Source organism: Lepidochelys kempii, chromosome 7 (assembly GCF_965140265.1).
Source record: "Lepidochelys kempii isolate rLepKem1 chromosome 7, rLepKem1.hap2, whole genome shotgun sequence".
NCBI lineage: Eukaryota > Metazoa > Chordata > Testudines > Cheloniidae > Lepidochelys > Lepidochelys kempii.
Window position 1 is genome coordinate 78,544,870 of NC_133262.1, and position 27,927 is coordinate 78,572,796.

A 27,927-nucleotide genomic window follows, 5' to 3' on the forward strand; every position below is an offset into this window, starting at 1 on the left:
TTCATGGTGAGCTCTAAGCAATTATAATAACACAATGTGCTGCATGTTGATTTCACCAGTGAAAAGAATTTCTCTAGTTATTGAAGACTTTCCTGGCAGAGTTTCAGAAAAAAAATTCTGACATTCTCCAAATCTGACTTCTGTGCAATGCAAGTCATGCACATTTTAAACACTGACGAATAATGCTGCCATTCTTCTGTGAACTGTTAACAGCTGTAGAAACTATTATAGCCTGCTTAAAAACATGTCTCTGTAGTCAATAGTCTCCAGACACTTAGCAATACTAAAGCTATTCCTGGGGCTAAACTAGATTTGAAATGTGAATACAAAGTTTGATTTATGTTGGAAATGAAACAACAAACATCTGATCTTTCCCTTTTTTAATAGCTATTCATACAAACATGAGCATCAGCTGCATAACTAGAAAGTGATGTACCAAATGTACTGCAATTAGAAAAAAGGGAGACCACCCACAGGTTCTTTCAAGAAGAAAAGATTTGTCAGGGATTAAAGGTCTCTGGAGACGATGGCTGGTACTGTCATGACTGCCTAGTATTCCACTCTGCCCCATGGAGAGCATGCGTCTCTGTAATGCAAGGTTGCCCAAATCAAATTTTCCAGTAGTGTGAAGAACAGAAAAGTGATCATCAGTTCTACACCATATCATGGAGCTGTGGATTTCTGACTGATCACAGATTCAATGGATAAATCAGACTCATCCAAGGGGAATGCATGAATCTTGTGTAGTGGTGCTGTTCCCCCACACATTGAAGCAAAAGTGGGAGCAAAAGGGATGCTTGGGCTTTCTCTGATGATTCTTGGATAATGACTTGGAAAAGGTGGGAAGAGACCTGGATGGGGCGGCAGGAAGAAGTAAGACGTCTGAAGTTTCTAACACATTCTATCAATTCCCATACTTCATTAAACTAGTACAGAAACAGCATGCAGAGAGTCCAGGCTTGACTCTTCACTCAGGTAAACTCCCGCTGAAGTTCTTTCCTTTCTTCCTGTGTCCATGGCTGACTTCTGAAACTCAAGAAATTAAAATAAAATAATAATAATAATCTTGAATTTCTGAAAGATCTGGGGAAAAAATAATTAGATCTTTACAAGAGTAGTGACATAGCTAACAAATCACAGCTACCATGCTTCCTACAGCAAAAATGCACACAACCCAAAAACCAGTTGGGGCTACAAGGAAAATGAGCACCTGAAGCTCATGGTGACTTTATTATGGGTGCTTAGTAGTTCTGAGTAAACAGGAAGGATGGTCTCATTGATGAGTCACTGAACTGGGATTCTGAGATCTGGGTTAAATTCCCAGCGCTGCTTCAGATTCCCTTCTCAGCCTCTCTATGTCTCATCTCTAAACTGTGGATGATAGTTCCTTTCTTCCACCTATTGTCCCTCTATCTTTTCTGTTTAAATTGGAAGCTCTTCGGAGAAAGAACTCTTACTCTGTGTTTGTGCAGTGCCTACACAATGGGGTCCTGACCTCAGCTGGGGCCTCCAGGTGCTACTATATTGTAAACAAACATTAAGAATGATGAGGCAAATCAGTCCCTTAGAACTGGTGAGCCAAACATAGAGCCCATTCCTGAAGTTGTGCTCACTCAGACAAAACACCTAGCACATTATGACACTAGTAACTGTTAAGTCCAAATCCCTCTGAGGAGGTGGTCCAGCCCAGCCATCCTCCTGTCACATATGAGGTAGCTGTATTTAGCAGAGAGATCTGTCTTAGGCCCTAATTCAGGAAAGTAGTTAATCATGTGCTTAAATCTAACACTAATCAGGAATCTCTTAAGTACATGCTCAGCTGTTTTCCTGACTAGTGATTCTTTCCTGAATCCAGGACATAGCGAGTCCCTATTTTGGAACATCACTTGAGTATTTTAGTTTTAATGTTTTTATCAGCTAATGAACTATGTGTTTTTTAATCTTTCAGGGCTGAAAGACTGATCCTCAAAATGCTCCCAAACAATTATATTGGAAAGTGGCTTCTTCCTACACATTTTTATTCCTCAGCAGCTAATTCTAATTAATTTCTGGAGCTGTGAATCTCTTTTTAACCAGCAGCTGTTAGAGTGATTGTAAGGTCATGTCTAATTTCTGTCTGATTTTGGGAGGCCGCCATGGCTAGGAGAAGTGAGCTGTAGCTCACGAAAGCTTATGCTCAAATAAATTGGTTAGTGTCTAAGGTGCCACAAGTACTCCTTTTCTTTTTGCGAATACAGACTAATACGGCTGTTACTCTGAAAGAATTTATTGTTATTGCTACTGCCAGTCCTAGGTTTTGTTTTGTAAATTAATTTTTTTAAAGCATCACGCTGGAGTTTTCTTAGCAGGTGCAATTTGATTAGTGAATTTCCAATGTGTCTCTTTTTCCCCATATGTGCAAGACACTCCTCAAATTTATCCAGCAGAGCTGCAAGCAGCTGAGTAATCGGTTTGTCTGCCTTCAGGACTGCTTAAATGTTGTCAGGCAGAGCTCTCGATACACATTCCAAGTGCTTGTCTGGGGAAAAAGCTGTGACCTCGTCCCACCCATAGCAAAGTCTGGGCAGGTCCACTGGGAGCCATCAAAATTAACCTTATGCTGCCCCCAGTGAAAGGTTAGGACGGGGATAAACTCTAGCAGAAGGACTGAATATTTATTGAGTGCACCAGCTGACCTCAGGGAAAATCTTGCTCCCTTGATTGCCCCCCATTAAAACTGTGCAGGACCTGCAGTTGTCCAGTGTCGGGAGCTCTGGCTAACACTAACATTGCCGACAGCTGCTCTCATGTGATCAGTAGCTCCCTCAGAACACTGATGACCCATGGATTTGGTGGAACTTCAGGACCCTGAGACAAGACAAGGCAACTATTTCATATATGGCCCCAATTGTAGCACAGACATATTGTAGCTCCTACTCTTTAGAGCAGGGGTGGCCAACCTGGGGCTCCGGAGCCACATGCGGTTCTTCAGAGGTTAATATGCGGCTCCTTGTACAGGCACCGACTCCAGGGCTGGAGCTACAGGTGCCAACTTTCCAGTGTACCGGGGGGCGCTCACTGCTCAACCCCTGGCTCTGCCACAGGCCCTGCCCCCACTCCACCCCTTCCTGCCCCCTCCTCTGAGCCTGCCGTGCCCTCGCTTCTCCCACTTCCCTCCCTCAGAGAGCCTCCTGCACACCACAAAACAGCTGATTGGGAGGTGTGGGGAGGGAGGGGGAGACACTGATCGGCGGGGCTGCCAGTGGGCGGGAGGCGCTGGGAGCGGTGTGGGAGAGCTGACGGGGGGCTGCTGACATATTACTGTGGCTCTTTGGTAATGTACATTGCTAAATTCTGGCTCCTTCTCAGGCTCAGGTTAGCCACCCCTACTTTATAGCATCAAATTCAAGCTCTTACAGCCTGATACAGAGCCCGCTGTGTCAGTGGGAAAAGTTCCACTGACTTCAACAGGCTTTGGATCAGTCATCTACAAGACCATACATAATCCTGCTCTTACCTACATCTTTGCTTTCATTTCCCCCTACTCACACTCCAGCTCCCTCTGCTCTTCCTTTTTACCAGCTGCTCCTTTTGTCTCTGTTTCCCATCCTCAGCTATGTGCCATATATATGACGCTGCCCTCTATGCCCAGAACACTATTCCTGGACCTTATTCAGATCTCACATCACTGAAAATCTGGGATAACATCTCTGTCAATGAAGCTATTTGGATGTAAAATTGAATCTGGTCCTGGTCTTATTTGCCAAGCATCCTCTCTCTCCTCCTATCTCTTCAGGCAACCTCTCCCTGCCTTTTGCTCATAATTAGTAACCACCAGACCCCCAACTCCTTAGCCATTACTGGCTATTTTGTCTTGTGTTTGTCATTCTTGCCTTATCTAGACTGTACATTTTTCAGAGTATGGGGCTTTTTTGTGTTTGTAAATGCTGTGATAAACTACTGTGCTATATAAACTATTGTTGGTAATAACAGAAAGAGATGATTAGATGGAGATTAAAGCACTGACAGCAGAAAAAAAAAAGAACAATATTAACCTGCAGGTTTCTCCCCCAGGATGGTAGGAGTTGTGGCAGACAGAGAGCGAGAGTGAGTGTTTTTTGGGGCGTGGGGGTCACACACTGGTTCTTGCAGCTTTAATGGACACCTGAAAAATAGTGTAGATATTCAGAAACCATAACTACCTTCACATTAGAGATAGATTAAATTACAGAAAAGGCAAGGGAAAAAAAACACAGCAAGCTTAATAGAAGCCTGTTCTGGGGGTTATTTAGTCAATTTCAGTTATGCTTCTGAGTACAACACAAACATAATGCAACATTGCTATTAAAATTCTCAGAGTGTTTGCAAGTGAAAAAGAAACAATCAACTCAACACATTTCCACAGTCATTCATTTGCAATTGGGATGTGGGGTACCAAATAGTCCTAGAGTAATTACAAAATAAAGGCCGACAGTTCCAAACAGTAAACTCTCACAGGTGTTTGGTCCCTTAACACCAACCTGATTTGAAGCTTGAGTGCATGTACAGAATCTGAGCTGTAGTGTGTCAAGTTAAACTAAGTGAGAAAAAAGATCAGTTTGGAGACTTGCAGAGTTTATACCAGGAGGCTGACCTTGGACCAAGTGAATTATTAGCAGTTAAGGACTGAATGTAATACTTATGGTTAAAAAGGGAATATCAGGAAGAGCAAGAGGGGTCCTATGTAAAATAAATAATATGGGATCATATAATTAATGCTGTTATCATAATGCATACGCACCAGGGGCACTGGCATGGGCAATATTCATTCAGTCATTTCCTAATTTGAGAGTGTTTGACTATGCAACCTTTTAATCCTTTTAAATCCTTAACTTTGTATTTCCTAATTTTTCATTGTTTAATTTATAGATGAGAGAAACCTTAACTAGTGTTAAATGTAGCTTTTTGTTTGTGGATTTCCTTAGTTTTTAAAAGAAAGAAAATCTTTTAATATAATAAAACACTTATACATTTGTTGTCTTCAGTGTGTAATTTGTTGCTATTGTTATCTTTGTGAAGTTTCATATTTCACCACTGAGTACCATTTTGACTAATCTATTGAAAGCAATGAAACTATATTCAAACAAAACATGTTGTTCAAAAATGTAACGTCAGTTTTACTGCAACTTCTAAATGACATTTTGTTTTAACTGTGTAAGAGAAAGTGGAGTAGGGACTCACAACTATGATACCTACCTTTAAAAATGGGTATTTAGACAGCTGGAGCCCCCAATTTGTAAGAAGCAGATAAACTATATCCATGAAAAGGAGCTGGAATTTTGTATCTTATTTTTCATATAATCCTTTTGAGGAAAGTAACACACAATGACCCTTTGTACGGTGTTTCTTACCCAGTACAAACCCAGAGGAGCACAGCAGGCGCTTAGCCAAACTCAGCCTGCTTTCCTTATAGTCCCTCCTGTAATCATGTTCTGGGAAGTCAGAGGTAAATCAATTATCAAAGGCAGCCATTGCCAGGGCAACCAGGCCAATAGTGACTCTCCCCAGGTGGGCAAATGAAGTGATGGGAGAGAGTGCGGAGTGGCTGATTATCTCTGATGTCACAATAATACTGCTCAGACAACAGCAGAGGCAGCAAATGTGCACTGTGTAGAAAAATCAGGCTTTTTCAGTGTTCCAGTTTTCCCAAATGTCCTAAAAAACCAACACCACAAAATACACAGTGGAGATCATTCCATACACATATTAATTAGTGACTGAAATTTGGTTCAAATTCCCCATGGCGTGTGTACAAAAATGGGTTCTAAAATAAAGGTGCAACACTGAGTTACAGACCCAGTTAAAAAAAATTGGATGCAATCTGAACTATGGTTTCGCTATACGAGACCATAATGTATCTGTGTAGGTATTCCTACTGTATTCATCACTGTATTAAAGAGTTATGCATATGCACATAAGGTTTATAACACGATCAACACTTCCCAGTCTGACTAACAATATCATATTATTACAGCCCTCTGTCTTCCATGAGCAGACACTACTATTTGTGACAAACTGTCCAATAATTCTGGGAGCAATAATCTCTGAAATCTTATATTGACAATGTTATACATGGTACATCACTCTCAGGAAACAGTCTTTATAAGAAACTTAATTCTAAAATATCTACTTTCCAATGATAAATCTATTAACTAATAATATTTCACATTTTACTGTAAGCCTTAAAAAGAAAATATTAGTTACTAAAATCAAGATACACAAATTATAGCTTAAAACACACTCCACATATCAGAATTAAGGGCTGTTGTGTTTGATGAAATATGTGTTTCTTTATGGTTGATAACAGTAGTGGCCTGGATCCACAGCTGAGGAAGCAGATGGGCAAAGGCTATTCTAAGCCTCCTTTGTATCTCCTTGACTGGCTAAAGGCTGGTGATGGTGGAAAGCAACCTTGGGTTTTCTCTAAGTTACACCCTGCTGCCCACAAGAGATCAGTCCAGCTCTGGTCATCATCAGGGCATAGAGGTGCCTTGGCCACACAATACCCTCTTACCCCAAAAATGCCCCTTGTACTGGATTTCAATGAGTCATTACACCGGCTCCACGCCACTTGAAGACTTCCCTTTACACCATGGAAATCCTCCGGGAGCCAGTTAATCCAACTTTCTGGCTGCTGCGCACTATTGGAATGCACAAGGCAGCTGGAGGAGAATTGAGCTCTGAGTATTTATGTTCATGTTTATTATGTGGATAGTGTAAGATGTCCTTAACTATTCACTTGCCTGCTTACTTGGTGCTTGGATTTAGTAAATTGTATGACAGATGATCGCATCGTTGTCTCTTAGCAACATTAACAAGTTTCTGAAATTATGATTTTGGGTTTTAGAATTTGTACTAAGACCTCTACAGTAATTAGTACCAAAGAGGCAATTCATGAACAGCAAAGAGGTGATTCATCCCCCTCTTTCTCCCTCCACCCCAGTTATGAAGTGATATCATCAGTTTGCATTTCCATAAAAACAGCAGAGGAAAACCACTGTTTCACTGAACAGTATAATTTTGTATGCCACTTCCATGTCCAAACGAAAGTATTAGATCTACAGGGGGTCATTACAAGCTAAAGGGGCAAATTTCCAGTGCTATGGGTAGTACATTGGATCTGCAGCATTCACAGACACTCCAGCTCGGAGAGTATAAAGATATTCTCAAGTATTAATAAGCAGTGGTGGAGAAATCTCAAACATTTCAGCTCTGATTTAGGGGTAAACCCCAAAGTCTGAATACTTACTACAACTGTCTCCACCCAATCAGATTCTCCCTCCCTCACCCCCATCTGTCTAGCCCAATATGATCCACAATTGCTTTTCTCTTTCCCTCCAACTCAGGGGCTGTGGGACACGATTTAAAGTGGGTGGACTGTGGGGTGACTCACCAGAGGCCAGGTCCTGCCCAGATGGGAGACCCTGGAGGAGGAGGGGTTGGAGAGTGAGCCCGCACTGCACTTATCCCACAGCAGTTCCTGTCCCTTATGGCTGGCCTGCTCCAGCCCATTCGCTCTCACCGCCACATGCAGACAGGGCCCTTCCCACATAACATCCTGCTCCTTTCCTGGCCCTGGTGCCACTGGATTGGTTGCCCTGACTGGGCTGTGGCAGGTCAAAAAGTGGTTGGGCCATGCCCTGGGTGACCCCTTCTCGCCCTGGCTCTGCAGCCTACTCTCCCAACTACAATCAGTCGATTATCCCACCATCCTAAGATCAGCTGGACCCATTGCTCAGTGTTGCCCCACTGACACACACCATTTTCCTAGGTCAGCCCTCTCATCTCCCGGATCCACAATAGTGTCCCCTCAGCCCAAAACAAGCCCCCAATCTTCCCCGAAATTGTTGATCACCAGGTTCTCTGGCAGTCTCAACTAGACTCACAGCTGTTACTGTATTCACACTATGTGCGCTCCAGGGCTTCCCTAAGGCAGAAGTGCACAGGATTGTCTTGCATCCCGCTGACATGGGAAATCCCCACAGCACTTAAGATTTGAAAACAGCATTTAATTTAATACCGGAAATTAAATTACCCAAAAGCTAAATAATTATGAGAGACAGACAAAGAGAGAGAAAATTATTAGGTTTCCATGTACACATCAACTGCTCTCTTTGAGGCTGACATTTTGGGTAACAGTTCTTATCAGTTTTTAAAGCTGTATGTAGGTACCCTGTAGTCATTCTGGGTGATGTCAGCCTGTCATCACCCGTGAGCCCTAAGTATACTGCAGTTTGCCATGCCTTGTAATTAATGATCTTCCCTCTGCAAAGCAGACAGCAATATATGTACTGCTGAATAGCTACTGTATCAATGATGACAGGCAGACATTGCCCAGAGTGACTGCGATTTTCTTTCAGTAAAACTTCTTATTCCTTCTTTGTAGCTTTTCCTTGGGTGCCTATTTATCTCTCTGATCCCATGTGCAGAGATGCTAAGGTAATGACATATAATCCTATAGGTTCATCTATTTGCACAACTCATGCCTAGTTCACACACTTTCCCTACCAGCCCTCATGCCGACACAATATCTTATGTCAGCATTGTTAGTGTTAAAACACACAAGGGAAAATAACCCTGCCCTTCCCCATGGCTGCCAGTGCCTGGTCTGTCACCAGAGGTGGCGAGGGGCAGGATTTGGGGAAACCTCACAAGAACGTCTGCTCCGCCCGTGCTCCACCAACTTCTGCAAGGACACCCTGCATAACTCTGAGCACCAGGGCCTGGGAGATAGACAGAGCCAAGGCAGGGGTGGGCCAGGAGAGGAACGGAAGCAGGGGCTGATGGATCTGCTGCTACACAAATCCAGTGGCCACTATCCCAAAACTCATGAAGCACAAGAGCAGGTGGTGTAAAGGTAGGTTTAATCTACCTCTTCACCCATTGCTCCTGAGCTGAGCTAAGATCTGGCCCATTTAGTGAAACTATTAATTTTATATTTGGCATCTAGATTTCTTGATGATCGGTGCTTTAGAAATACACAGATCAGATTGACGAACAATGGATCTAGAACTGGTGTTTTAGATGTTTCTGATATCTCAGTGTGTGTCATCTGGTGCCAGACACAGGGAATTAGAACTTCTCATGAGAACTGTCCATGTTATCAATTTCACCTACTGAAGCAAGTTTAGCCACTAAGCTATCCTTTCAGTTCAATACCTGACTACAGACCCAAAGAAAAGTCAGTAATTATTATTTGTATTACAGTAGCTCCCAGTGACCTGGTTGTGCTAGGTGCTGTACAAACACATGGTAAGAGACAGAGCCCGTGACCCAAAAAGCTTATAATCTAAAAAGACAAGACTACCAAAGGGTAGGAAACTATTCTCCTCAAACACTCATTTGGGGAACTGAGACACAGGCTGATTAAGTGACTTGCAAAAGTCACACAGGAAGTCTCTGTAGCAGAACCAGGAACTGAAGCCAGATCTCCTGAATTCCAGTGCAGTATCTTAACCACAAGATCATCCTTCCCCCTCATCCTGGTCATAACTACCTCTATATATTGTATGTGATCAAAAAGGAACTCAGTCACAAGTGTAAAGTGAAACTGAACCTTACTCTGGCTACAATATATATGTTCTCTCAATAAAAAGCTAAGAGCCTGAATTGTCACAAAAAGCAAAGGAGGACTTGTGGCACCTTAGAGACTAACACATTTTTTAGTCTCTAAGGTGCCCCAAGTTCTCCTTTTCTTTTTGTGGATACAGACTAACACGGCTGCTACTATGAAACCTGAATTGTCACACACTCACGTCCATTTAATACCAGTGTAACTCGGTTGACTTCAACAGAGTTATTCCTGATGTACACTTTGAGAGGGTGCTGTTAGTATCTATAAATTGAGCCCTTTGGAAGCCAGCAGCCTGGTCACTTAGAACACTCAGGGCACTGGGTTTTGTTAGAGCAGGAGGGACTCAGGTAGTTTGGGTTTGGAAGAGGTGAAGGGATAACTTGTACCTCCAGGGAGCCTGATGAGCTAATGGAGGTAATTAGCTCACCAGCTGGATAGCCCTGAGAAGACAGCAAGCAGTATAAAAGGCCACATAACTGCTCCTATGTGGTGACGTACCTAGAGCATAAATCACAATGACACTTGATGAAGGTTCTACTGTGTATACTGATTAACTCACTCGGACGGCTTATCCGGGTTTCCAGAAGCTGAAGGGGGAACCCGTTCACATACACAAATATACATGAGAGGAAAATCAGATCCATAGCTTGGTTTAGAAAAAAGATAGTTATGTCTCAAGTTGATAAACATAGGTCTTGCAAGTAGGCAAAATTCACAGAGAATATTTCATCCTGATGAAACAACTGTCCAGTACTTTTGCTCAAGTTATTTCTATTATCTAATGCTGATAATGCTAGTTAGGCCTGGGTAGTATCAACCATAACACCTGTTTTTAAAAGAAAATTGTAAAAGTTTTTGTTCAGATATTATTGCCTTATATTTTCTTCCCAAATCCTTCCCTCTTGTTGAACACCCGATGCTTTCCTGTTACATACAGTAATAGATGACTGTTCCAGTTTGTACAAATTATATTCTATGGAGGATACTATAATGTCAATTACACAGAAAAGTGCATTGTTCAGTTATTCCACATAACCTGAAACCTCAGCTCACACAGAAGCAGAACCCTAAAAGCCACAGACTACTGTTTTATATGTGCACTTTCCAATGGGGCCACTAGGATTGGTGCTTCTGGCTCAAGGACAGAACATGCTCTGCACATTTTCAAACATACCCTGTCAGTTTGGACTTGCATATCTGTGCAGGCAAAAATCTGGATCTGTCTGCACTAACATCATTTTGTCTAACTACTAGTTTTGCATGTAAAAATTCTGTTTGCAAAAGTAGAAAATATCTTTGTCAAACTGTGGAAAGAAGTTTTAGAGGTTGAAAGCATTTTGAAAATTTGACCTTAAGTGCCAAATTCACTCTTGTGTAACTTCCCTGTCCCCAAATTATTTAAGCCAGGGATGAATAAATTTCTAATGTCCTCCAAACGGATCATCCATTTTCTTCTGTGGTGATGGTCAAAATATGTTATGGGAAAAGATGGTCATAAAGGAATAGAGTTATGAAGGAATTATGGAATAGAAACTCTATTATGAAGGAATAGAGTTTAATATAGCTAGGCTTCCAATGAAATTTTCAGCTTCTTCCCATAAATACTAAAGAATTCTATAATTTTTGTTACATTAAAATATGTTTGTGACATAAATGAGCAATTTTTTCTTTTAGTCAACTCCCTTTTCCCTTTCTGGTTACAACTCATCCCCGTTGCAGTTAAACATCACTAGAATTCACACAAATTCAGACTGATATTAGATAATGGATACAAAAGCAAAATAATTAATCAAACATTTTTATATGAAAAAATAAAAAATCCAGATTACAAAGTAGGTAACAATCTGAGGCTGCTCTAACTCACAACTGGACCCTGGCCAGACTAGAGAATATGTACCAAACGACCTGTATTAACACCAATAAAACATTAAATTCACCTTTTATAAATCACACATATATATAAAAGCTGATTTCAGTCCCAATACACACAGGCCAAGAAGGAACTATTATCAATGGATTGGATTCTGATCTCATTTGCCCTGGTTTAAATAAAGAGCAATCCCACTGAAGTCAACAAAGATACTTTGGATCTACACCAGAGCAATGAGAGCAAAATCTGGTCCAGTAATTTTTTCACCAAAATAAATAGTGTTGGCAGTTACTGGTTCTGTGAGTAACAAGTGTGGACTGAAGGGTTTGCTTGCTGATTTATATGCTGCCAGCTCCACTCACTTTTGTTATAACTCTTGCAAACAGAGTTCCACTGTATCCCTCCAAGGCCTTCATTTAAAATGGATCCTGTTTCAGCAGCAGACCAAAACAGGTTACTTATCCCCATTAGTTCATTTTTCTAACAAGCAGCACTCCGACTAGGGAAGACAGAACAAAAGAGAAATGTGTTCAAACCAGTATTTACACACAACAAAATGAAAAGAATCCAATAGCAGACAAACATAATGTACCAAATATGTCCTAGTATTAAAAACAAAGAAGAGAATCCCTTTCTTCAGTCCTCCCAGTGCTAATAGATAGAGGCTTGTGTAATAAATAACCTGGTCTCTCCAGCAATTACTCTGTCCTCAAAACTTCAAGCCACGTTTTCTCCAAGATATTTACCTCAGTAGCGCTCATAGGATCTGGGGGATTCACAGATCTCTAATACTTTCTTCAGAGCTCACTCTCTGAGCTAAAAGCAAAATCCACCTTTAGCTCTAGCAACTGGCCAATTTAACCTGCCACCCACCAGCTCCCAATTCTAGAACTCAAAGGCATATATGAATGCAAGCGAAGAGTTTCCATGGCAACTCCCAATGTCACCTCTGTATATATTACTGTCAGTGGACACGGACCCCAGTCATATGACAGGAATATTAACCTCTGTGATATTGGCCCAAGTCAAGTGATTGATGACAGAAAATAAAGATGAGTCTCTAACCAGCACTCCTGTGTGTCACTCATTTATTACAAATGTAATGACCTAGTGAGTGTAGCATTCATTACTGGGCACTGTGTTACCCTCCATATCAACATCCAGCCAGTAGAGGGTTCCTCTAATCCTCAGTGTCCAGGAAAAGAAAAGGTGTCCCGAGAGAGCTGACAGCTAGGTGAGAGCAAGAACAGCAGACTGCAGGTTGCCGCAGCAGCATGAGAGCTAAAGGGCTAAGAAAGCACAGCAGGAGAATCCAGGTCAGTGGCCTGCAGGCAGGAGGCCAGCATGAGACAGGTTCCAAGAGACAAAACTCTTGCCTTGAGACCCCAGGATTGAGCTGCCCACAGGGGCTGGGTTAGGAACAATTGTTTTGGTCATTGATTGTAACTGCGCATAGGGTATGTGTGCCTTTTATTTCTGGCAGCCCTAAGAGAGCAACCCCCTTACAGAAAAAAAAATGGTGCAACTGTTTAAGGGAACCCAGCGAGAGCTACGGCAGGTAGAGCTGAGTACTTGAAGTACCTACAGTGCTGGCCTCCACACTCATGATGCACCCAGTGTGCTGGCAGACTAACGGCCCACAACGCTCACAGCAATCCCCTGCAGTGGGATCAGTTGCAGAACTTCCAGTGTCACATTCTGTATTGCCTTGCACCTTATGTAGTTGTATTTACACCTGCACAAAAGGAGGGTAAAATTTGACCGTTCTGATTTAGCAGCATTTTACACTGTATAACGTCAACTAGGCAAATGACTCTACACAGCGCAAGGCAGTAGAGAATCCAGACCCTTGAATGCTGTAGAGTACCAGCTCTCCTACAAAGGGCCCAATTGTACCATTCTTACACCAAGTAATAACTGATTTTCAGAGAAAAACTTGCCACCTTGCAATGCAGTGCTTCCTGAAGAGAATTCATACATCTTTCTACTAGAATTTGTGCCGTTATTTTCCCTAAACAGGAGATTCTGGTTCCTAAGAGGCATATTTTCAAAGCTTTAAGTGAGAGATGTATGTACCAACTACAGTACAAATGTGGTCATGATACTCTGGGACATGGGATAAATGAGGCCCAGGGCCTGATTCGCTTCTACTGTCAATCACAAGTACCTCAAATGAAGTCCGTGGAGTTTCACTAGTGTGACTCTGGTGTGAGTAAGGAGAATCTGATCACTATTTTTAAAGCAGGGAATTCTCACTTGAATAAAGGAATAGGATAATACCTTTATTTAAATCCTACAACTACTAGGTGACACAGCAGAAGCAATGGTAGCCCTGCACTTAAACTTTTCATAAACCAAGAATAAATGTAAAAACCTACAGGCCTGATCCTATGCCATTGAAATCCATTGCAAAACTCCCGTTGACGTCAACGGGAGTAGAATCATGACCTACAGTAACACAAATGTATTTCTATATTGCAGGTCTCTGAAAGCAAGCAAAGTACTGTATACGCTCTCTTCCTGACATGAGTGTTAATGGGAGTAACATACATGGACTGTGAGACAAATATAAAAGTCAGACTGTAAATGTTGGCAGTTGATGACAATTAAGAAGCAAATCCCAGTGAGTGAACAATGGCTCCTTTCCTTGGACACTGAGAGCAAAATCTTGTCCAGTCATTTGAAGGTGAGATGTGGGGGAGAGGGCAGAGAGCTGCTTTTCCCCCAGCTCACTCACGGAGCAATGCTTTCTTATTAGCATCTGATTCTGCACCATCAAAGCCAACTGGAGTTTGCCCATTGATTTTAATGGGTGCAAGATTGGGAAGTAGGTGAGGGACCCACCAAATAAAGCTGCTGAATGAAATTGTCAGATCTAAGGAGGCCTGGCTTAGAAACCTGCAGATGTGGCCAGCCTCTCAGCCCATTTGTAGGTCTGCTGTTCACAGATCTCATGCTGCTTCTTCCTTTTCGAAGCAGCGGTTAGCACCACTGCGGAACACATTGTACTCAGACAGCCTCACCGACCCATCCTACCTCCACAGCCTGAATAAACCCCGATGCTAAAAAGGTGTCATTACTGTACATATATCACCAGGATTTGCGTTAAGAGCTTTTGTACATAAAATCTATTTATGTAAATGACTCCTCTACATTACATTACTTTTGAATGCATCTATGTAAACTCAGTATCATCTGGTTTAAACGCAGCCAGCGATAAAGAGACACAAGGGAAAAATCAAAAGCCGACATAGTACTTTTTTTTTTTTATTATTAATTGTGTCTTTACTACTGGCAATTAAAAGACTAAAAAAGTGTGTCTCATTATTATGGTGTGCAGTACATTGCAAGACGATCCAACTTAATTAGATGAATTCCCATTTGTTTCTGATTACATTCTTCAAAAACGAGTATCTGGACACATTCCTGTTGATATTTTTTTATTTAGATGATTATGCAGTAGTAAGGAAAGAGGAGAATATAGCTTTTTATGGCCTCAAGATTCATGCAAGTTTCTCTAATTTTGATAGTTTCCGAACTCCCTGACTGTATCTGAACACCCAGTAAAATGAATGTCAACTAAAGGAACACTTTACTAACTCCATGGATGCATGCCACAGGTTTAGGCTGCAAGATTCAAAATGAAACTTACTCAATGTTCACAGATCTTGGAAGAACTAATATATCCTTAACTAAGCATCCAAACCTCTGACTAGATACATATCTGCTCCCGGCTGTATCTTCGGGGCCGTGTACGTTTCATAGCAAATTTCTTTCCATATTTTCCTAGCATTTGTTATTATGGCTTTCCCAGGTCACAGGACTTTTAGTGTTTGCCAGAGAAAACCTCTGCATTAGTTCTGTTCTGCTCTGATTTCAACAGAACATGGATTCCTCATCAGGGTGATATATTGATATTAACTGTGTGAGATTAAAATCCACTAAATATCGAGTTTCTGGATGTGCAGACATCCATTTCACACAAAATAGAAGCATTTCTTTAACTTCATTTTAGATTTTTACTGTGCTGTAACAAGCTAACCATGTTGGGCCTGATTTTCAAAAGAAATCAGCTCCCATACAGGCACCGAAGTAAGGGCCAGATTTTCAAGGATGCTCAGCTCTCAGCAGCTCCCACTGTGACACTTGCAGACAAATTTTCAAAAGAAATAAGGACCCAATGCGCTGAGCACTCTTGAAAACATGGTTTATTTTGGTGCCTAAATGCGATCTGAGCTCTTTTGAAAATATAGCCCACGGGGACTGACCCTGCAACCTTTACTCATGAAAGCAGCCCTTACTCATGTGAGAAGTCCTGTTGAAATAAAGGTCCACTAAGTTACAGGGATACTCACGTGAGTAAAGATTAGACAGTCTTTTCCCAGGAAGTAGTTCTTGGGCATATAATGGCAGTGCTGTGAAAGATTGTTGAACTACAGAGTTGAGTTCATCTTTACAGCAGTGATGGGGGCAAAGCGACTCCTATTTCTAGAAGTCCTCTGAAATATCTTGTTGAACAATGCAACAATATTCTCCAGGCCCCAAGTTTTATATCTAAACACCTCATATTTATGATCACCTATGTAATCTGCCCATCTTTAACTAAAAAAGGACACTGAGCAACCCTTTGAAAGTGACAGCACTTCAACTAAAAGTTCTTTCCCTAAAGAAAGAGGGGTATTTCCCCCCCTTTCTCTCACATGTTTTCTCTATTCATTGTCTCATTCAGATAAGGCATTACCTCGTAAAGCTTAGGCATCAAATTGTGTCAGCACTGGTGGACAGACACCACACCCGCTGTTATGGCTGGAGACCTTCTTCCTGCAAGCAGAACACCTCCAGGACCTATGAGGCAGGTGCAGCAATGGCTAAATACTTTCCAAGGAGCATGCCCTTCCCTGGACAGTCACAGTGCAGAAGGTGGGGCAGGACCTCAATTGCCTTATTGTATATCACAGGAATCGAACACTGTTCTCTGATGTAATCAGAGATACTACTCCTGATTCTGATCTGACTTTCTCCAGTGAAATCAATGGATCCAAGCTTATCTGAGATCACAATGGGACCCATTCTCTCTCTTAACTCATGCACTGAGGACCATCCAGCTGCACTCACCTTCCTCCTCTCAATCATAACTCCTGCTGTAGGCTGTTCAGTAACAAGCTGTCAACATAGCTCTCACTACTGATGTGTTTTATATAGAAGTTAGTTGCGCCTTTAATTCAGAGGTCACAACAAATGATGAGCATAACAAAGTGTGAATGATGTGGCTAATGATATGCAGGATGTATATCAGTGAGGCAGTGGAAGAGGCGTGTGGGAATCTTGATATATATGTAAAATCTGTCTGAAGTCTGATTTATGAACCAAATTCATGTCTTTTGATTTCAGTGCAGTTAGATCAGGGATAAATATGTCCCCTGGTTAATTTTCTCTGTGTTTCCAGTGTGATGTACATTTTCCTAAAAATAACTGATTCATAGATTCATAGATATTAAGGTCAGAAGGGACCATTATGATCATCTAGTCTGACCTCCTGCACAACGCAGGCCACAGAATCTCACCCACCCACTCCTGCGAAAAACCTCTCACCTATGTCTGAGCTATTGAAGTCCTCAAATCATGATTTAAAGACTTCAAGGAGCAGAGAATCCTCCAGCAAGTGACCTGTGCCCCATGCTACAGAGGAAGGCGAAAAACCTCCAGGGCCTCTGCCAATCTGCCCTGGAGGAAAACTCCTTCCCGACCTCAAATATGGCGATCAGCTAAACCCTGAGAATATGGGCAAGATTCAGCAGCCAGATAACTGACTTTCTTTTATTCTGATATACAGATTGGGTGAGGTAATATCTTTTATTGGACCAACTTCTGTTGGTGAGCGAGACAAGCTTTCCAGCTACAAAGAGCTGTTTTTCTTCTCTGTAAGCTGCTACTGGAGAGACAGCAAATATTATGGAAATGTTGTTGGCTCTCTCTCTTTTTAGTCTTGATCTCCTAATCTGAAGCATAGTTGGCTAGTGTTCATAGTAATCCATTCAACTGGTGGTTGCTATTTTTAAAAAGTTGTGTTGCCTTACAAATTCATTGACAGTAATATTGCTAAAAAAGCTCAGCTTTCTAAACAGATATCACTTTGCTGTGTATAAACACAGATCTGCAATCCTCAACAATGTGAAAAATTGTCTAATTTAAATTATTTATCCAATGATTTAATATCTTGTGAGATGATCCAATGTTGCTGACATTTCATTAACCATAGCTAACAACTGATATTATTCATGGTCATTAATCTACCTGACCATTACCCATATCTATAACTTCTATGACCTGATTACACCCTTAGCAGTTAATCAGTGTCAGAACAAGTTAACAGGAACTGGGAAGGTGGTCCTAGAAAACAGTAGCAGTCAGTGAGTGATGCTTTAGGAACACAGGGGAAGTTCTAGAAGAAGGTGGCAGTTTGGAAAAGAGAATTTGAGAGAGAAAAACTGGCCGTCTTTGGGACGGCCTTTTTGAAGAAATAGAGGAGGAATGGCAGAAAGAGGATGGGAAAATGCAGAAAAAGGACGATGACAGCCATAAAAGCATGCACTGCACGTCTAAGCACGATCTAGGTCTCATGGAGGAAGAACAGAGCAGGAAACCAAGACTGGTGCCTGAGTCTGACGTGACCCACACTGGTTTTACAGATCCTGGCCATCACACTGACAATGCAAAGCAGCCTTAAGTGCCCTGGGCATTCCATAAAAGTAGGCTTCAAAGTCTCTCTTTTCCCCCCACATTCAAGGTGGGTGAGGACAGGTGAAGAAATCAGCTTTGAAGCAGAAAGTGGGATTTGTTTATTCCATTGGTTTAGCTGAATGGCTTGATTTTGTTATGGGTTTGACGTTTATATTAATGTTCTGAAAATGTGTATGTGATATATTTTATTTGATGTACATGCACATTCCAATAAACTATTGGAAAGGCACTGCATGGCTTTGTTAGAAACTGAAATAAATATATAAATAAAAATATTAAGCATCAAAAGGTGGTCAATTGTAGAAAGTAAAATTTATCATCAATATGGCCTGGGAATCCAATACAACTGCTGCTACAAAGATGAGGCATTATAAAATGGTAACAATAATAAACTAATATTAAATAATAATAATAATAATATACACTTCTATAGCGTCTTTCATCCAAAGAGCTCACAGAAATTTACAAACATCACTTAAGGTTCACAACCTCTCTGTAAAGTAGGTGTGACCCAATGACCACTTGATGCCAAATTAATTTGGCAGAGGACACAGAAGGTGCATAGGGTTTTACAAGGATTCCATGGGTTGGATATTTGCACAATAGTTCACGAAAAGGGGGCATGCCAGGTCTCTACCAAGAGCCAAGATCCCATTGGTCATCATAAACATTATGAAATGTAGGCATAGATAATATTTAAGAAGTAATGTATCTATATTGAAAATTATGGTCTTAAGGTCTTGGAGTTAAGGCAGGTCACCAGGAGGTGACATACCTCTGAAATGTTCCTTTCAGGCAGAAGGTAACTGACACCCATCTCCCTGTCTGGCCATTTGTGTACTGTGTGCCTCACACTACATGCCTATTTGTATACGCAGCCAGGTGTGGACTGAGTGAATGTGAAATCTACAAGAAGAAATCTACAGGAACAAACAAACAACCAGGGGGTGTCCTGTATATGAATAAAGACAAAGGACATGTCTGCTGTTTCTTGGAGTGCAATAAGACACAATGAATTCTTCACTTAGAAGGCAAACCGACAGCGAGTTTGTCTCAGGAAAGGAGAATCACAGCCAGCCTGACCGAAAAGCGCTGCAAGAATTTTGGGTGAGCAACTTTCTACAAGCCATGAGAGTACCTGGTTAATTAAGTATAGGCTCCACAATGCATACTTCTACTTGCTACACTTGATTCTCTATGCTCTGTTAAATAAACTGAGGCTTGATTTCACTATAAATAGATCTAAGTGCTGTGTGTAAAGCAGAGCAGTGATCTGAGGCGCAAGTGGTAAGCTGAGGTGTATTGTTTCATTGGAAGAAGTGAATCTGTGAATACTGTGAGCATCCAGTGGACCAGGGGCTGGACACTCCAGACGTTCAAAGGGCTTGAGGGTTGGAATGTGCCCATCACTAACCTGTGGAGTGACAGCAGGGCCTGCGAGACCTAGAGGGAAGTGCTTGTGTTGCCTGTGGACAGTGGAGTTGCGGAGCTGACCTATGGCAGACACAGGACAAGGCTTCCTTGATTTAAGGGCAGGGGTAGCAAGGTGCCTCACAGCCTTAGGTACCCCTGAGAAGCATCACAGTAGGCAAGTATTATACACAGGTTTACAGACTGATAAAGTGAGGTACAGAAAAGTTAAATCAGTAGCAGAGCTGAGATTAGAACCCAGGGGTCCTGGATGTCTGTGCTAACCAATTCCTTCCTTATACCAGACACATTACGCAGACTTCTAAAATGACCCTACGAACTTGGCATCTCTACTCCAGTGAAACTGTTTCACCTGGCCACACACAATAGGAACTGGTGGGTAGAAGAATAAGCATTCAAGCAATTATCTATGAGCATAACATGTGATCGCTGAGAGCGTAAATGTCCAAACAAATGTTTGTCCTGAGTTAGCATGTCTATGACTGAAAGGATCTGTCATTAATACTGTGCTCTTGGTTGGAGTAACTTCTAATAATAATTGCTTTTACACCTCCATAATTGTTTGGTCCTGCAGAATAGAGCTGAGTAGGAGGGGGGCTTCAGTATGGCACGTACCGACCCTTTTGGCTTCTAGCAGAGTTCCATATGCCAACCAACTTTCTGATGAATGGATTGTCTGCTTGCTAAACCACATACTATGAATACAGACAGAAAGGATCCAGCGCCTCTAATGCCTGCCATCACGCATCTCCTAAACACAAAGAAAGAAAGATGACTGTTCATGGGCTGTAGGCACTCTGGCGGATATTTAAACTCACCATCCATAACAGCAATTCAAGCACCAACAAACTAGTGACCACTTTTCCCCCTCCCCAACAACAAAACAACCTATCAGTAAATTCATAAGTAAAACATCCCATCTCGATTCCCACGAAGCACTCAACTTCAGTTGAAATCCCAAAGCCCACCAAACTCAGATTCCTCAGCCCACCCCAGAGCCTAATTCAGAAAAAAGGGCTTTGCAACATGACCTGTAAGACATGAGCAAACTCCAAAGTCGAGCAGCCTTCTGCAGAATATCCTGTCAGCAGCTCCTTCTCTTCTAAATGGAAAGATGTGGAATATGCCCACCTGATCTCCATCCAGTGCCTCAAACAGCACTTACTTGACATTGGAGAGAAGAGGAACATGTTCAAAACTCACTCACATTATCTGGTTAAGAAACACCTTGGAATCAGAGTACTTCTAAACTTTAGGTGAGATACTGTGAATAAAAAAATACACTTTAAAATCTCTCACACCCTAGACGTGAAGGACAGACGAGAAAGGAGAGGGGAGGGCAAATGCTGCTAGTTACGAAAAAGGAAGCTGTCAGAACATTAACTAAGAAAGTAAAGGATTTAATATCTCATTAACTTTGGGCAAGTATTTTTAGCTATATAATAAACTGAATTACTCAAGGAAAAATAAAATTGTGGTTTTGATGGAATTTTTTAACACAATGATTTGTGTGCACACAACAGTATCTTACCTTTCTTGGTCATTGCAAGCCTGCAATACTTGGCCTTCAGACTTGTACCTAACTTTACACCATGCACAATGCAATACCCCAGGCAGGACAGATATCATATAACTTATTGCTAAAATCATATCTCATTGTGTAAGTGTATCATTCCCCCACAAAACATGTTGTTCATTTTTAAATTAAATAGTTGAATTTGACAAGCTGTATCCACTGGGTTCTTATTCAATGTAATAATGACTCTTAAAAACAAACTTCGTATTTGTGGATAATCTAAGCACCATACCGAGATCTACAGACACTCTTTCCCCAACCTATATATTATATAATTTTTTTAACATTAACTTTCATAAAATTTTTACCATTCAGCCAATCTTTGCAGCAAATCAAAATCAGCTTGTCTTCTTTATTATATTCTAAACATAAAAATAATCTTTTTTTTTTAAGTTCAAAAGCATTCAAAGAACTTTACAATATTCTCTAGGCAGAAGATATATTCTCCTGTGCACGTGTAATGCTAAGAAGGTAATAAAACAAATATTAGTGTAAATGTGTTCACTGAAAACACATATACTTTCTGCCTGTTATCAAGTTGTACCTGTTTTACAACAGTTTGTGAGACTGTCCCACTTCTGTACCACCATGCCATGACTGGGTAAAAGGATTGCCACTCATCCCCATTCGACAATATTCAGAATCTTCAAAGGTCATCATTTGGAATCGATGCTCTTGATGATTAGCTTCTGTTAATGACAGGCAAACAATTTAACCAATCAGACATAAAAAAGAGGGTAGCGACACCCATGAAGAGAAAAGAAAGAAAAAATGTTGCAGTTGCCAGCTAGCTGTACTAAGCAGACAATCAGATTCTCTAAAAGAAGACAAACTGTGTTAGATTTTTTAAAAAGCAACAAACCTGAAGTTCTTAGCAATAAAGCTTATAGAATAAAATAGTTTAGTTATAACAAAGGAATAGGGACTAATAATAATATCTGCTTAGTGGTTTGCAGAATCACAGCAATTTGCAAACATTAAATGACATATCAACTTTAAGTCATTAAATTTCAAAAATGAAATAAAAAGTAGTTTCAGGGACTGCACCCTCTCCTAAGCCCTTTGCCAATTTTTTCTAGATTTACAATTACATTTTCTTATGTTTAAAAAGAATACTCTCCCCCATTGTTTTGAGAAAGAACGACATAAACAAAAGGGGGAAGTAACTAAGGGACCAGTCCTGCAAAAACTTATTCACCTGAATAATTGTTTTAAAATGTATCAAGTTTTCATCTGCATATTTGTTTGGACTCTTGATCCTACATTGTGATCCACAAAGGGAGTCTGCTATTAGAAAAACTGATCACAATGCAGGACTGGTGACAGACTATGCAGAGGAAACAGTGCAAGTGACTGTACATAAAGTGTTGTGCATTGCACAGAGTACATAAACTGAAAAGAGAGAATATTTGTTCTGTTGTATCTTTTATTTGTAGTCAATTTAGGTGTTACCTATAACAACATCAGGTAAAAAAAAGTTCAGACATATGTGATTTTTAAGTTGTTGTCGTCTCTTTAATGAAGTAGGCCCTGATCTTATAAGTAACTGCACAAGAAGATCTCTGACTTGAAGTCAATAGGACTCTGCACAGGTACAGTTGCACACAAGAATTTGCAAGATTGAGAATTTAAGCCTCATAACACCACTGTGAAATAGATAGATAAATACTGTTTCCCCATTTTATAGATAGTAAAACTGAGAAAAACAGTTTACTGCCAAAAGTTTTAAATAAAGATCCCTAATTTTGGGTGCCTATCTTGAGATATTTAGGGCCTGAACAATAAAAATCAGGCCTTTGGGTGTCTCAAATATTAAGCATTTGAAAAAAATGCCGAATTCCTAACTGGGAGAACAGAGAGCTGCTCACAGAAAAACACAGCTTTAGTAAGAGCATGTATATGTATATACAGTATTGTAAATATTTATGCATGTCCAATAATCCCTGACTTTGCCATCACCTGACTGAAAGAACAGGTCCAGGCATTGCAACTGTAGGATTGTAGAGCTCCCGGGGCTATTGAAAAAAATTGAACCACGTCTCTCCTCCTGAGTTTTTGAAGTTATTTATGTCTGCATATGTTTCAGGCTGCAACACATCAAGAGAAAGGGCGTACCGCGCACGCAGCCAGCTTTAGAGCTTTTCTTCACGGTGGAACCTTTGCTGTGCTGTGCAGCACGTGTCCTGCTCTGCACCCCCAGCCCTGCCGTGTCCCGATTGCAACAGCAGGGAACACAGGCGGCCGCACCCCCGGCTAAGCGCTTGCATCGCCCGTTCTTTCAGCGCTTCAGTGCCTTCTAGGCCCTTGAGGACCATGAGCGCCACAGCCCTCTTTCCGCAGCAGGAAACGCACCGCCCCAGTCCCCTGGGAGATGTAGTTTTCTCTTCCACCCTGAAAGCCTCCATACCTGGCAGTGCCTATGTCTGCGAACGCGGGCAGCTCAGCAGGGCCAGGCAGTTCCCAGCCTCCAGCCCCCGGCCTAGCCCAGCGTTGCCCCTCCGGCAGGGACAGGATTGGGTACTGGGCAGAGCCTACTGGGCGGGGGGAGACTACAAGCCCCAGGATGCAAGGGGCCGTGCGCGCCGGCGCAGAGGGGCGCGCCCTGCCCTGCCCTGGAGCGCGGCGGAGAGCAGTGGCCGGGCGGGCAGTGCCGAGCGTGATTACCTAGGCGGGACCATGCCTCGGGACAACATGGCCTCCTTGATCCAGCGGGTAGCCAAACAGGCCCGCATCACCTTCCGGGGCCCGGCGCCGGGGCCCGGCTTCGGCGAGAACCTGCACCGGCTGCAGCAGCTGCTGAATGAGGTGCAGGCCGAGGACCTGCACCTCGCCCCGCGGGGCCCGGCGGCCGTGCCGGGGGCGGGCTGCTCGCGGGCCGGGGCCGGGGCCGGGGCGGTGCCGCCGGTGAGCTACATGCACATCTGCGAGACGGAGAGCTTCAGCATGGGCGTGTTCCTGCTGCGGAGCGAGGCCTGCATCCCGCTGCACGACCACCCGGGCATGAACGGCATGCTCAAGGTGCTCTACGGCAGCCTGCGCATCGCCTGCCTGGACCCGCTGCCCCCCGCCGCGCCGCCCGGCGCCCGCCGCCGCGCCCTGCTCCGCTCGCGCCAGCTCTACACGCCCGCCTCGCCGCCCTGCCTGCTCTCGCCGCACGCCGACAACCTGCACCAGATCGACGCCGTGGACGGGCCCGCCGCCTTCCTCGACATCCTGGCGCCCCCCTACGACCCCGAGAACGGCCGGGACTGCCACTACTACCGCCTGCTGGAGGCGCCGGCCGGCCCCGCCGCCGATCCCCACGCCCTGCCCCGGGAGGTGTGGCTGCTGGAGACCCCGCAGGCGGCGGATTTCTGGTGCGGCGGAGAGCCCTACCCCGGGCCCAAGGTCTCCCCTTGAAGCCGGCGCGGCCCCCCTCGGGGCGAGGCTGCGCCAGAGCCCTCTGAGGGCGGACCGTCCCCCCCGTCCCCCTTCTTCCCCTGCAGGGATCGTGTGGGGCCCGCTGGAGTAGGGGGCCCGCCCTCCTCCTCCTCCTCCTCCTCCGCTAGCGGAAGGTCAAAGAGCCGCCAGCAGCGGGACTGGAGGATCTGGCTTGTGCCGTGGCTCACTCGAGATGTCGCAGCGGCTACATTCGCTGTACAAAAGCCATAGCTACGATTCCCTTCCCAGCCGCCTTTGAAGTAATGCTAGTCACTACAGCAGGCCCAGCTCCTAGTCTCGGGGTGCGGAAAGCCACTCCCCAGCCCTCCCCGGATGCTTTGGGAGAGTATTTGTGTGCACGTCTTGGGCTGTCCTTTTCTTGGTTCAGAGCATCAGTTCTGACAATGAAGCATCCATCTGCTGGTGCCATGGGCTGCACTCTTCTAGGGTACTGCTTCTCTACCAATGGATAATTGCAGTAGAAACAACTTTTTATACACACACTCTGCCCCAGAGGAGCTGATTGCTGCTAAACTAAGGGTGGAAAAATCTTTTGTGTGTTTCTGCCAATGATGCACACAGGAGAGCAGTTTCTGGGGCAGATTAGGTACCACTTCCCTGTCCAAATCATCAGAAAGACAGCAGCCAATTAACTCTCACACAGGGAACCCAAATCATAACCCTGAGTGATTTGGTGTGCTTGATCAGGGCAGTTATACAGACTTTATGGTGGCTGAGCATCTACTCCTCCTGGCTAACAAGAATAGCAATATCCAGCCAGAACTACTGCTGTTAATGACATAGACTGTATTTGCAGGAAAGCTACAAAACTAAGACCTCTCTGTGCTTACTGCCAAGCTTTTTGAGTTGAGGGCACTAAACAATCAAGTGGTTTTTTTTTCTCCTTTTGACTGATGTGAAGACATGGAAGAGTAGCGCTGTTTAAACTTCCACACAACTGAATGTTAAAGTAAATACCAGTATTCTGTCTAACCACTTAGGGCCACTGTTTAGTTTGACACCCCTCTTTTATCCCCCCTCCTTCCTAAAGTTAAGAGAATAAATGTAATAAGAAACACTTCACTCTTCAATAAGGCACGTTTGTAAGTGCTCTGAAAACTCATGAGGTGGTATTTCCAGCCTGTCTAGTCCCACTGACAGTGTCTCCTCAAACCCAGCTTGTGGGTAGGAATAGGGAGTCTGTCCCCACAACCCAAGGTAATAAACAAATGGGGAATCTTCCATGTTTGTTGGGGATTGTCCCTGAAATGAGCGTCAAGAAGATCTATATGGAACTAGCAAGACACGGAACAACTCTTGGGCCAGGAAATGCTCCTAGAGTTAACACTAGCCATTTCTAGGGTTACAGTTAATTATAAATTAAGGTTTGTCACATTATAAAGGGACACTGTCAGATAAACTACTTTAAACTTTTCTTAAGTTACATAAAACATAAAATTAAAACTGAAAACTTGGAAAATTCTTTGTTTATGTTTATACATTTCTTTAATTAATGAAAATAGAATAGTCAACTTCTAATCAATTTCACTTTAAAACGCTCAGCCAGCCATGTGTTAGGTGGAAACACTGCACAGAATTTGTTGTTGTTGTTTTAAAACTTCATTGCTATTTAAATGTTTTGTGGGAATTATTCTAGTAGTCTTAGAGCTGTATATAAATAAACATAATCCTCTAAATTTGGGACTAGATTTGACCTGAGGCCATCCCTTGAAAGTGAGGCCTACATTTTGATACATAACAGAACATTACAGGCTTTATAAGCCTTGTTTTCCCTCTTTATACTATTTATAAAAATTGCTTTTTCTTAAGGTTTTCATAAACATAGTGTAAAGAAAACAGTGAATTTTACTTTGCTTTGGTGTAAGCAATCTTGAGGTTTAATTTGCCTATGGTAGAGGGTATGACCCTTCTAACAATGGAGGTACTTTTTCTATTAGTGAAATATTCTGTTTATATGACAGGGAAAGATTTTATGTGCCTGCATATCTTAATACACACTTTATACCAGAGACCCAAACTTGGGTAGCCTTGACTCTCCTCGTCTTGTAGTAGTGACTTGAACAGAAAAAATATTGACTTAACCACTTCATAATTGATACACCAACCTGTTCTGGAAGTTTTCCCTTGACTATTTCTTCTTTGCTTTGTGCATTTTAAAAGCAGATTTGTTTTTCCTGCATAGTTGCTTGTGTGTGAGTTTTAAAATAATCATTTTGTGGCTCTGTGTTTAACAATACTTCAAGGAGCTTGTTCTTGCCTGCAGAAGATTGGATATAAAGTACACACACTACATTTTCAAATCTCAGTTTTCTGAAAAATGGAAGAAGTTATTTCATGCAGTTTGCATTTATTTTTTGGTACTTCAAAGTGCCTGATTTCTACAGCTGCCATACCTGCTTCTCCTGGAATTCCACTACAGCTCAGCTTTAAATAAATAATTATGCAGTGAGATCACATGTTCTCTATTATATTTAGTTGTAATGCAGTTCTTTAATATCTGAGTCTAATTCTCTGTCTGTAACACTAATGAAGACCTTTTTTTTTCAGAATTCCTTATGGAAAACAGCGTGTAGGATGCAAGCAGCTCTACTGGAAATACAAACTGCTCCAAAGAGAATTTTTATTTAACCTGTTTTAGTCTTTCTACTCTCTCTCTTTGCTGTCAGTTTTACACCATATGTAAAAACTAGTCAGGATGTTTAATGGGATGTGACTTTAATGCATCTTTAATGGTAGTGGTCCCTTACATTGCAGGATGTTCTGACAACAATTACAGAAGAATCTTTAATAAAGTGGAGCTAAAAGGACCAGTATCAAAACAAGTTCTACTACAAGGAGAAAACAAACTAAGATGCATTAAAGAAAAGCCTTTTTGTTTAACAGTTTTTGCTTGAACTTTCATATACTTAATCATTAGAATTTACTATCTTTAAACAAAAGGCTCAAGTCTGTATTGCTGTTCTTTCCCACTGCAGCCTGAGTATTGTGTTTTCATAACAGGAAAATTAGTGCTGTTGATGAACTATAGAATAAATACAGGATATTTCACAGTTGGCCTCTGATTATTTTCCCTTCTAAGTGTAAAAGTCTTATGAACCCAGTTGGGTGAAAAGAAATTTTTTTTTCTTTTGTAGTCACACAAAGGCCTCTTATGAATTATTTTTAAATTAATTCCTGTATAGTTTATATATAACAGGAAAGACTCCTCCTTATGTCAGTGAAAATGCCAGGCCACTGTGACATTAATCTAGCTGTATCTGTGGCTTCCTTTCATAA

The 27,927-nt window shown here is 42.2% G+C and overlaps 1 protein-coding gene and 1 long non-coding RNA gene across 8 annotated transcripts; one reads left to right on the plus strand and one right to left on the minus strand.

Moving 5' to 3' along the window:
- Nucleotides 1–363: 363 nt before the first annotated feature.
- Nucleotides 364–24,631, minus strand: LOC140914779 (uncharacterized). 7 transcript variants are annotated; one of them, XR_012159987.1, is made up of 7 exons: nt 23,618–24,631; nt 21,755–21,899; nt 20,666–20,798; nt 20,250–20,385; nt 11,825–11,961; nt 4,035–4,144; nt 364–1,026 (listed from the first exon to the last, which is right to left on the minus strand). It is a non-coding gene; the product is annotated as an uncharacterized lncRNA (long non-coding RNA). The 7 variants fall into 7 exon arrangements; XR_012159989.1 differs by having other exon boundaries at nt 20,250–20,794; XR_012159988.1 differs by having other exon boundaries at nt 364–1,032; nt 20,250–20,798.
- ADO (2-aminoethanethiol dioxygenase) lies at nt 23,803–27,701 on the plus strand. The gene is made up of 2 exons (XM_073353431.1): nt 23,803–25,600; nt 27,199–27,701. The coding sequence occupies exon 1, from the start codon at nt 23,887–23,889 to the stop codon at nt 24,607–24,609; it is 723 nt and encodes a 240-aa protein (XP_073209532.1). The 5' UTR covers nt 23,803–23,886; the 3' UTR covers nt 24,610–25,600; nt 27,199–27,701.
- The last annotated feature ends 226 nt before the right edge of the window (nt 27,702–27,927 follow it).

Bases quoted from the DNA above. Each gene is read 5' to 3' on its own strand.
- ADO (XM_073353431.1), top strand. From the start codon at position 23,887: ATGCCTCGGGACAACATGGCCTCCTTGATCCAGCGGGTAGCCAAACAG.